The sequence below is a fragment of the Pongo abelii genome, chromosome 3 (genome assembly GCF_028885655.2).
Source record: "Pongo abelii isolate AG06213 chromosome 3, NHGRI_mPonAbe1-v2.0_pri, whole genome shotgun sequence".
Classification (NCBI taxonomy): domain Eukaryota; kingdom Metazoa; phylum Chordata; class Mammalia; order Primates; family Hominidae; genus Pongo; species Pongo abelii.
In genome coordinates this window covers 35,551,375-35,563,486 of record NC_071988.2, presented here as the reverse complement: position 1 = coordinate 35,563,486, position 12,112 = coordinate 35,551,375, and the positions used below count along the sequence as shown (strand labels likewise).

At 38.2% G+C, this 12,112-nt stretch overlaps 2 protein-coding genes across 6 annotated transcripts in view; one reads left to right on the top strand and one right to left on the bottom strand.

The window, feature by feature from the left end:
- LOC103890395 (uncharacterized) overlaps positions 1-3,866 on the bottom strand; it is a 34,242-nt gene extending 30,376 nt beyond the window's left edge. Inside the window, exon 1 of the mRNA XM_054554755.2 lies at positions 3,842-3,866. Coding sequence (XP_054410730.2) covers positions 3,842-3,866 — 25 coding nt within the window. The remainder of the gene's footprint in view (positions 1-3,841) is intronic.
- ARAP2 (ArfGAP with RhoGAP domain, ankyrin repeat and PH domain 2) overlaps positions 1-12,112 on the top strand; it is a 249,271-nt gene that overhangs the window by 1,434 nt on the left and 235,725 nt on the right. The window lies entirely within an intron of this gene.

Genomic DNA, 12,112 nt, shown 5'->3' with positions numbered 1-12,112 from the left:
AGCTAATTTGTGTGGAACAATGACATCTTAGGCTGTTGTAAGTAGGTATCCTGATAGCAAATTTTTTTTTTTTTTTTTTTTTTTTTAAGCTTGTCCTTGAAGTAGGCTGCTCAGTAGAATACAGCCTTCGGTTTAAAAAAAAAACAAGAAGTGTATTGAAAATAAGCTATTTTTAAAAGTACATTTAATAGGATGTCATTGTTATTACCCATAATAGTATTGTACTTACAAGCTCAGTATTGATTTCTCTGCACTTAAGCACTCTACACCCCCACAGGCTCATGGAACTTTGCCTAATAATTGGAAGATACAAAGGAAGCTAACTTTTTTTTAAGGAAAAAAAGAGAAATACCTTTAAACTCTTTTTATTTTAACTCTTATTTATGACTTCCATACACTTACAGGAGAAATATTGAGAGAAAATACTCATGACATTCTTTGTCCAACAACGTTTAAAGAAGAAAAAAAAGTGGGTCATGGAACTAGGCTAGGGTTAAGTGCAAATATCTTCCTGGCTTCTTTCTAAACATATTTAACACATACACATTTAAGGTGGTTCCTAACACGAAGAAGGTTTTATATAGATTTGTCAGTACTCAAAGATTTATTTGAATTAAAATGTACCTAGAGGGTAAGTGAGAGAGCTTGTTAAAACTTATTTATATGGGTGTGCTTGTGTTTGTATTTTTTCCTTCGTCTGTAAACCTGTCAGATTTTATGTGGCTTGTCTGTAAAAGGAGAAGCTGATGGTACATTTAAAAACAAATTCTTGTTTTTCTAATATCACTGCAAGCTCCTTGCAGTGTAAGGCTCATGGATATGCAATAATACTTACCAGATCCAACTATTCTTGGATACTGTGGATAAGTATAGAACTCAGATTATAATGAGTTACAGTTTTCTTAAGAACTTTAACATTAACGCATTGAAACTGTGAAGTTTTTAAAGTCTACGTAGGATTCTGGGTTATAGACTTCATGATATATGAGAAGGTTTTTTTTTTGTTGTTTCGTTTTGTTACTTTCTAACCCACCTCCCTGCAACTGTGAGAAAGTTTGCTGAAAGTGACTATAAAAATGCTAAGTATTAATAATAGTCATTGCTTTAATAGTTTTCTTATAGCACACATTTCCACCTGCCCTCATTTATTTATTGACACATTTCTTGGATACAATCTTTGCACATGCTACATTGTAAGAATTTTGGGAATTATTGATGAAATATTAATTAGGTAGAGAACTTCTTAATAATCTGGGAAATATGTCTTAGCTTTGACCACATATGGTGGATGTGAGATTAGAGGCTATGAGACGCTGTCTTAGTCTTTTCTGCAAAGTTCTGGACCTTGTAATTTATCATTTTAGTTATTACTTCTAAGTATTGGCCACATTAAATATATAATGGTAGTTAAACCATTTTGCTCACTTGTTTCTTCTTTAAATGAAACAGTACTCAATGGTATTCTCCTCACGTGATCCTTTCTAGTTAGAAAGTTGTCCTGTGAAATTTTGTTTCAGTTTCTGTTCAGCACAAGCTTACTTATTTACCCATGCTGCAGAGAAAACAAAGGAGGCCTGATTTCGGTTGAAGTAGTGGTTTAGGTGGCTGATCTGAGATTTTTTAGAGTTCCTGAGAACTCATGAAGGATGATGGGGCCACTTCTCTATGTATTTAAAACAATACTAAAATATAAAACCATGTGGAAATTAAGGTCATAAAATTGGATTTTTCTCACCATTACAATTTAAGTGCTTTTTCGGAATATATCAAATTCTTTGCAAAAAGTTTTTTTTGTGGTGTCTTTGGTATTCTTTATTGGCACTTACTGAGTAATAATGAACTGATTGTTCATATACGTTCCATTTACCTTTTCTTATAGTCATGTCTAATCTACCTTTTTAGATTGTAAACTCTTGGAGGGAAGACTGTATCTTCACTTTCTTTGTAGCCCTTAGCACTGTTGTCAAATGAGATAGCAGATGCTGTTGTCTTGAACTCCAAATATCTCCCTCTCTTATCTTGGAGCGAGTAGTGTTGCTTAATATATATTGAATGAATACATGTTAAAAAATGGTCCAGTAAGGTAGGAGACGTTTTCTGAAATGCCCTCTTTTTATAAGAAAAAAAAAACTTTGACAGTTGCTAAACCAATAGGAATAAACCCTCAAACTCAGTTGGAAAAGAGGTCAGAGTACTATTTATAAATGCAAAGAGAGAAAACACAGTAGGCTGTTCTGAAACATCTGGTTGTTTGTCTAAAAATATGACTTACATTCAGAGAAATGGTGGAGTATACATTTATACAAAAGTTTTAAAATTCTGCTTTTGTAGGAACTCTAGAAGAATAAATTATTCTCTGATATCCCAAGAATTATGGCTTCGCCTTAGGGATCTCTCTCCATTAGAATTTTTAAAAATTCTCAAATCTTAGTGAATTAACTTAAAATCTGGATGGACAGCTTGAAAGACAAAAGACTTACAGAAGCTAAGGAGATTATCAAGCATTTAACTATTGTGATATTATCCAGAACACCTAAACCTAGGTATCTCCTATGCTACTAATATGTTCTTTTACTAAGTAAAGGAATTTGTACTTGTGGCCTTCACTGGATGGAAATTGATATTAAGTTTTAGTTTTTTTAGTTGTATTTTTCAGATTGTAATATAAGTAAAATAATCAAAACATAGCTTAGACAATCCTTACTCCTTGATCAAAGCTATGAAATGATTTTGCCCAGAGCCTATTTTCAGCTAAAATTTCCATTATTCTCCATCCAGAAGACACTAATTAAATGCTTGTTGCTCACCAGGCACTGTTCTAAGATTTTAATGCATGTGCGCTCATTTCATCCTCAAAATAGCCCCGTGAGGTAGGCACTATTATTTTCCCTGCTTACAAATGACAACAGTGAGGCTCAGGAAAAGAGAGGAATTCTCCCAAGGCCACACAGGTAGCACATGGCAGAGCTGGAATCCCTGGTAAATCACTGTGCTTTGTGTCCCAGGTATTAAGTCTTCAGGTGAAATTGTCATCATTCTTACAACTCTAACTACATGTATACATTACTACATTAATAAAACTATGTTAACTGCTGTGTTAGGTGCATTGTGGGTTTATTAGAAGAATGATTTACAGTGATAATTTAAAGGAATGTAATATTACCATGCAGACTGAAGAATTCCATTCAAACCAAGTGCGATATAGTGGTATGAATATGATTAAAGGCAATATTGTATACAATGGGTGAATTAATATTAGCCAACATTTATGGTGCAGTTGTAACTCATGTCAGATATTCTTATATATCTTAAATATTTTACTTGTTTAATTCTAATAGAAATACTGTACGATATGGGGTATATTACCCTCATTTTATAAATGAGAAAAACAAGCTTCAGGGAAGTTAAATAACTTAAGTTACATAATTAAAAAGTGGGGAAGCCTGGACTGGAATTCTGGCATTGTGCTATCTATACTACTGCCTGGGTGGAACTAATAAGGGATTGAGGAGGGATGGGATAGGCAGGGAAGCCTCATGAATGTGGTGTTACCGTACTTGTAAGACTTGAATATGCTCCCAAAGGAGAGAAAAAAAGTCCAGGTATGTACAGGGAGTTCCATTTGAATAAGAGCTGAGAGACTGGCCCAGATCTTCTAGTCTGTCTTCTGATCTCCTTTTTTACTGGGTAAAAAGAACACATACTATAAAATTTACCATCTTATCATTTTGAAGTGTATAGTTCAGTAACGCTAAGTATATTTACAATGCTGTGAAACAGATCTCCAGACCATTTCCAGTTGGTAGAACTGAAACTCTATGCTGGTTAAACAACTCCATACCTCTCTTCTCGTCTCTGGTAACCATGGTTCTACTTTCTATGAATTTGACTATGGTGGATACCTTATGTAAGTGGAATCATGTATTTGTCTGTTTTATGACTGTTTTTTCACTTAGCATGATGACCGTCAAGGTTCATCTACATTGTAGCATGTGACAGTATTTATTCCTTTTTAAGGCTTCTTAGTATTTCATTTTGTGTATATACCACACTTTATTTATCCATTCATCCATTCATAGATATCTGGGTTGCTTCCACTCCTTATCTACTTTTGCACCACATTTGAAGTTAAACCTTTAAGATCATAGTCGGGTATCTTTTTTGTATTAATACTTTCTCTTTTTCTTTCTTTCTTTCTTTTTTTTTTTTTTTTTTTTTGAGACAGCGTCTTGCTCTGTCCCTGCAGTGGCATGATATTGGCTCACTGCAACCTCCGTCCGCTGGGTTCAAGTGATTCTCATGTCTCAGCCTCCTAAGTAGCTGGAATTACAGGTGTGTGCCACCATGCCCAGCTAATTTTTGTGTTTTTAGTAGCGGTGGGATTTTGCCATGTTGGCCATGCTGGTCTCAAACTCCTGACCTCAGGTGATCCACCCACCTTGGCCTCCCAAAGTGTGTTGGGATTACAGGCATGAGCCACCATGCCTGGCCTGAACACTTTATTTTCTCGTCAAGCAGATTTATTTTTGTTTTTGTTTTTTACCATAACCATTGATTTCATGTGGGCAGTGAATACTTATTTTGGTCATATTTGATTATTTGATTTTGGCTTCATATTGTTGCATTATATCAATTGTACTATAGTCCTGTGTTAGCTGTCTTTCTGCAGTGATAGATGCAAAATAAATTTTAATAGACTAAATTCTACATTACCATTGCTTTATGTAGCAATTACAAAGATGTTCTCCCTTAATTTGTCATTGGCTCTCAACTCTCAGGCAATTAAATGTAAATGAATGTAGGCTTCCAGGTTTAGCCACGTACATGGACACATATCAAACTTAAATGGTGTATAAAACTTGAATTTGCAAGATATGGTATATTTAAACAGCATTTCCCTAGTGTGAATGTAAGCACTTATGAACAGCTAGACAAAGGAGAGGGAGACTGTTAAGTCTTTGCTACCTCTTTATTATTAAATCAATTTTGTATCTACTATGAGGCATTACAGTTCATAGCACAGGTTGTGGAGTCTGACTCTTAGAAACACTTAAGTTAGTGTTTCCACCGTTTATCTATTGCGTGACATTCAGCATCGGATTTTCTCCCCTGCAGCTGTGAGGAGTAAATGAGATCCTACACAAATGGTTTGCAAACATCCACAACTATTGGTTATTATTATTAGCAATGTAATTCTGAGGGAGAATGAAAGAAGATAGATGTGTTTTGGTGGGTGGGAAAGGAGTGGTGGTTGAGGTAGAGAACAGGGGGCAGAGGAGGTCAGAGCCTGTGAGTGACCACAATTTAAAGAGATGACCACATTGAGGGAACTGGGCTTCCTGTAAGGGGTTTAATGGGGCTGATGTTGCCACACACTAAGGTAAGTGAATGGATGGCGGAGGAGAGAGATGCCAAAAGACCAGTTTTATACTTTTTTGGGGGGCTAAGCACTCAGACTAGAAAAATAAGTTAGCAGGCCTGACCTTCATCCTTTCGCAGTCTGCTCTATACTGTGGGATGGAAGAATACAATCATAAGCATATTTTCTCTAAAACACTTCCTCTATTACATGGTTCTGGGAAAGAGTCAAGTTGAACATGTCTATCTATACTTGGAGTGAATATCTTGATATTAGTTTGCTTGATGTGCAAATAACATGGTACCTATTTCTGTATTTTGTACCGAAGCAAAGGTGGTGTATTAGTCCATTTGTATTGCTGTAAAGGAATGCCTGAAACTGGGTAATTTATAAAGAAAACGGATTTATTTGGCTCACAGTTCTGCAGGCTGTACAAGCATGGAACTGGCATCTGCTCAGCTTTTGGTGAGGCCTCAGGAAGCTTACAATCATTGTGGAAGGCAAAGGGGAAGCTAGCATATCAGATGCCAGGAAGGAGCAAGAGATGGAGGAGGTGCCAGGCTCTCTTGAACAAGCAGATCTTGCATGAACTCATAGAGAATTCACTCATTACCACAAGGACCACACAAACCATTCATCAGGGATCCACCGCCATGACTTCCCACCGGCAGGTCCCCTCCTGCTAGACCCACCTCTAACATCAGAGGTCACATTTCCACATGAAATTTGGAGGGGACAAAACATCCAAACCATATCAGGTGGACTTCTAGAAGACCTGTACCCTCAGCTAATTAGGTCAGAATGTTGTCCATATGGAGACGTCCAGTTTTCCAAGGAATTAGTGATTTCTCCACAATGTTTATTAGCAAATAATAATTTGTTATTTGATTTTGGCTTCATATTGTTGCCTTATATCAGCTGTACTGTAGTCCTGCATGAGCTGTCTTCCTACAATGATAGATGCAACAATAAATTTTGGTAAACTAAATTCTATATTACCACTGCTTTATACGGCGATTACAAAGATGTTCTCCCTTAATTTGTCATTGCCTCTTAACTCTTGGGCAGTTAAATGTAAAGGTATGTAGACTTCTAGGTTTAGCCATGTACATGGACACACATCAAACTGAAGTGGTGTATTGCAGGGACACTTTTCTCTTTGATCATCTATAGTGTTGGGTACCATATTGGGAACTGATCAATTATACAGAGTTGAAGGAGTAAAAATCATACTTGAATTTTTTACCTGGGTACTATCGCAGAATGTCATAGTCACTTTTTCTGTCTACTGGTGTCACTTAGTCATTTGTTGGTCATTAAGACCAGAAAAAGCATTTTCTCATATATCTCTGAATCTAATCAAGGGATATAGTTCCAATCCATTGGGAACCACTGTTCTGGAATACAGCCAGCTCTCATTGTTGTTGGAATTCATAAGACTTGTATTGATAATGTTGAAAAGTTTAATGATTCATTTGGCGGCCTAATTTGTAAATCTATATTTTTAAGCTTTTTTTCTTAGTTGTGTGACCCTCTGACTACTATTAAACCCATTTTCTCACAAAGTTTCTAACTTTGCTAAGAATGTGTTTCTGATTTTTCAGTGGTATGCTCTCTTTTTGTTTTAATGGATTGATCATATGACTGATTAGATTGTACTGTGCTGTTTTCCATCCTGTAATGTATAGTTAGGCAAAGGTGATTCTAGAAGTTGTCTCAATGACATCATGGTTTAATGAAGTAACCCATGGTTTTCAGTTGTTTGCTTTCCTTGTTCAACTAGGGGATTGATGACAAAGCTCCACTGGTAATGGGTGATGGGGAGGGAGTTTGGGAGGGGCTTACTATAGTGGCTTTCCTTATTCGAGACATTAGGAGGGGGAAGGTTGTCCAACCCATTAATTTTTTTTTTTTTTTTTGAGACAGGGTCTGGCTCTGTTGCCCAGACTGGAGTTCAGCGATGCAGTCTCAGCTCACTGAAACCTCCTCCTCCTGAGCTCAAGCCATCCTCCCACCTTAGCCTTCTGAGTAGCTGGGACTACAGGTGTGCACCACCACACCCAGCTGATGTTTGTATATTTTGGTTAGAGACAGGGTTTCACCATGTCACCCAGGCTGTTCTGGAAATCCTGGGCTCAAGCAATCCACCCACCTCTGCTTCCCAAAGTGCTGCAATTACAGGCATGAGCCACCTCACCCAGCCTGGCCCAACCCATGAGTTTTTAAAAGTCCCACAGATGGTTTAGAATGTTTCTAATTGATACCTACTGCCCCACCCCTCACACTCACTCCTGATTTGAAGACCTCTGTTAATGGTTAGATGAATTGGAGAAATCTGTGCTTGAAATCAATCTGCTCCATACTAGCTTGGTTACTTAAATAGACAACATTTTAAAACAATGTGCACCTTCCACTTCTCATCACAAAGCAAGGAAGAAGTTATTCAGCAAACATTTATTGAGCTGAGCAGTGAACAGTAGACAAGATCTCTGACCTCTCAGAGCAGTCAACAGATATCAGCAGTAGTAGATGCCGTGGAGACAGATAAAGCAAGGATAAGGGATGGTGAGTCACAAGGCATGCTTGTATAGCATAGATTAGGGAGGGATCACCTGTCTGAAGAGGGCGCATTTGAGCAGAGACCTACCAAAGTGATGGAGTGGTTGTGGAGACATACGTGTATGCTGGAGAAGAAGGTTGTAAAGAGACAAGATCAAGAAGTAAGGTCTGAGGGAGGAACAGAAAGGAGGCTGGCCCTGAGGCTGTCAAGTGATGGAGGGGGAAAGTGAGGGAAGATTAAGTTTGGAAGTCATAGGGAGTGATATGGTGTGACTTTTCTTATGACATTAATTGTTCTGGCCCCTGTAGTGAGAGAATCTACTGTGTGGGGCAGAGGGGGCCAGGACAGAATCAGGAATATCAGTCTAAGAGGCTATTGCAGTGGTCTAAGGGAGATATGATGGTGGCTTAGGCTAGGATGTGAGCAGGGGAGGTAGGTAGTGTTACTGAATTGAGGATATAGTTTAAAGGCATAGCACAGTAAAGTAAAAAGGTGCTGTTAATTGAGTGATATGGTAAGCTGGGCATGTAGCAGGTGCTCCTAAATATTACTTCCCTTTTATTGCCTCATGGAATTGGGTCAGGATAGCATAGGGAAATGCACAGCCATGTCTGTAATGCCAACTATTTATCCATTCTCTAAACATGTGCTGCATATACATGATGCACCATGCTTATAAGCAAGTAATCTGGTATTTATTGTGTAGCTTATATGGGTTTGTCCTGTTGGCAGAGTTTATTATAATAAAATAATAGTGATAGTGGCAACACTTACTTAGAATTTTTAATGTCCAGTTGTTGTTATAAGTGCTGTGCCTGTATTAACTCATTTAATTATGACAGTAGCTCTGTGAAGTAGGTACTAATATTACTCCCATGATTTTTGACTAAGAAACTAAAGCACAGAAAAGTTAAATACACAAGATAATAAAGCTAGTAAGTGGAGGAATTGGAATTCAACACAAGATGTCTGGATTCAGAGTCTTGGCATTTATATTACACTATCTATGGAACAGCAGAATATAGTTACACACTTGCTGTGGTCTGAATGTATGTGTCCCCCACCCCCGACTCCCGATTTGTATGTTGAAACCTGACTGCCAAAGGGAATGGTATTAAGAGGTGGGGTTTGGGGGAGGTTATTAGGTCATGAGGGCAGAGCTCCCGTGAATGGAATTAGTCTTCTCATAAGAGAGGCCTGAGGGAGCTTGTTTGTTTGCCCCTTGCCCTTCTGCTGTGTGAGGACGCATAGAAGGCATTATCTATGACGTCTGCAGGCGCCTTGACTTTGGACTTCCCATCCTCCAGAACTCTGAGCAATGCACTTCTGTTGTTTATTAATTACCCAATCTAAGGTACAGATGCTCCCCAACTTATTATGGTTTGACTTGGGATTTTTTCGACTTTATGATGGAGTGAATGTGATGCATTTGAGAGAAACCGCAATTCTCTAGTGATGCTGGGCAGTGGCAGCAAGCCCTGGCTCCCAGTCGGCCATGCGTTTTCAGTCTATAATATTTGCAGTATACAATGGGTTTATTGGGATGTAACTTCATCGTAAGTCCAAGAGTGTTCGTATTTTGTTAAATCAGTCTGAACGGACTGGGACAACACTCTAAGAAGTAAATAGTGTAGGAATATGGAGAAGAGGATGCATTTCTTGTTCACTAGAACTCTTGTGAAGGAAAGTGTTTTAGACCTCAAAGAATAGAAACTTTAACTGTGGGGACACAATGACTATAGTGGTGAAAATAATTGTAGTGACAGAAGTGAATGTTTACTAAGCATCAGTACGTGCTAGGCACTATGTGCGAGTCACTTATGATGGATTATCTCATTTAATCCTCACCAATGCTGGGTACCCTGGATTATTTCCATTTTATGGGAAAGGAAGTGGAGACATTGACATGGGCACGGGCCTATGTTTACACTGCTAGAAAGTGGAGGAGTTGGGATTTTAATTTAGTCTTACTACAAACTTGTGTGCAGGATGTTAGGTGGGGGATTTTATCCAAGAGGAGGACAGTGATGAGCTTAGGCTCAGGTGTGCTGGTATAAAGCATGTTTGGGAAGCCTCAAGAACTTAGGACTGTAATTACCACATTTTGTCACACATCCCAGTTATAATTGGAGGGTGTAACAGGTGTAGACTCGTAGGACCCACAGCAGTTGTTGATATACAGAAGATCCACAGATCAGTACCTGGAGGGTCACTGATCTAGACTGTGGCATACATGCCATAGACTGCAATTGGAGGTCAAAACCTGGAGAGCTTCAATTTCGTATTAAGGAGCTTTCACATATTGGAATTTTATAATTAGGCATGCTCATCTCTGTGTATCTAATGATGTGCTTGGGGCTAGAGCCTCTAAGGAAAGAAATGGATCTGTGAACACTCTTGGGTGTTCAGACAGTTAAAATGTCAGGCAACTGGAGGACAGAGTTGACATTAACCTGCAGAGAGGATTTTAGGGCTGTGGGAGGCAGGCTTTTCCATGGCATGAAAAGGAATCAGATTCATTAACCATATTCAGCATGTTGAGTGATAGAGATGGTTTTGGGTAGAGCTTTAGGTATATCTTTCTTTGATTTGACCACCTAGGAAGTATATATGTATCTGCCAAAGAAAGGAAAGGGCTGTGTATTAAAACAAAAATATACACATGCATTCCAAAAAACTAATACAATAGGCTTCTCAATCTCTTCTGCCATTTTTATCAGCCTCTCTCACATCTCTTAAACATGTTCCAAGTGCTTTGCAAAGCTCTAGTATAGAAACTATAGATGTATGTTAAGGAAGGAGTGATTCATTCTATTTTGAGGGGTTGATAAGATGCCTTCACAGAGGGGGTAATACCTGCCTAGTTATAATTTTAAATGGTGCTTAAGAAAGCAGATAGAGTGTATGCAAAAAGGTGTGGAGCTGCTAAACAGTTTGTTGCCTCAGGGAAATAATTGACAAGAGTGGACTAAAGTGAATGAAGGATATTGGTAGAATGTTTGGCAAGGGTTGAGTATGAGCTTGTAGTTGATACATAGGAATGCCTGTCTTATAGGAAATATAAGCATGGTGTCTGACACATAATTGCTGTTTACATCAATAGCACCTGCTATTATTATTGTTACAGACAAAAATGTGATTCGGCACTATAAGCAGTATCAGCACAGACTTTATCTGGTTGAGCATGTGGAGTTACATACCGAATTTGTGTGTTTGATAATTCACTGACTGATACATGGAGACTGGGCTGAGAGATTTGTTCAGAGACCATTGCAGTAATCCATACAAAAGATGTCATGAGGTTTGGAACCATGGCAAAAGCAGTGAGGATGGAGAAGTGTATTAGTCAGCTCAGCTGCTGTGACAAAATACCAGAGTCCATGTAGCTTAAACCACATAAATTTATTTTCTCACAGCACTAGAGGTTGAGAAGTCCAAGATCCACTTGCCCACTGATAAGTTTCCTAGTGAGATTCCTCTTCCTAGCTTACAGATAGCCACCTTTTCCCTATGTCCTTACATAGAGGGCTCTGGGCCTGGGGGAAAGAAAACTCTCTGGTGTCTCTTACAAGAAACTAATCCTGTCTTATCAAGGTCCCTTCCTGATGACCTCATTTAACCTTAATTACCTCCTTGGAGGCCCTGTCTCCAAGTACAGTCACAGTAAAGCTTAGGGCTTCAAGATAGGAATTTTGGGAGGACATGATTCTATCAGTAGCAAGAAGTAAAATCGGTAGCTCACCTGATTCCTTGAATGTGGTGGATAATACAAAGGTGGACTTGGGAATACAGTCTAGGCTTTAGATTTGGGGTAGGGACAGATCAGGAGGTTTCTTGGTGTGAGTGTGTGTATGTATTTTATTAAAATTGTTTTTCTCCTATTAAGGTTTTTGTGGACAGGGGTAAGCAAAACTACGACTTTTTATAGTTTATTCTACTTCAGAAGGAAAATGCTTCTAATCCTCTCAAGTTATTGGCCGATTTATCATGTTTATAAATTCTAAAGTGGCTGAATACATTATGTCCACTTATTGTTCCATTGGTAGTAATTATTTCCATCCTGTGATAATGCTAGTAAAAATAGACAATACACTTGTTGCAAAATAATTGTGTAGAAAAAGAGTGGCTTATCTGAGAATTGAGTTTGTATGTAGTGTTGAGGTGTAACTTTTCTTTTTTTAAAATTATTTATT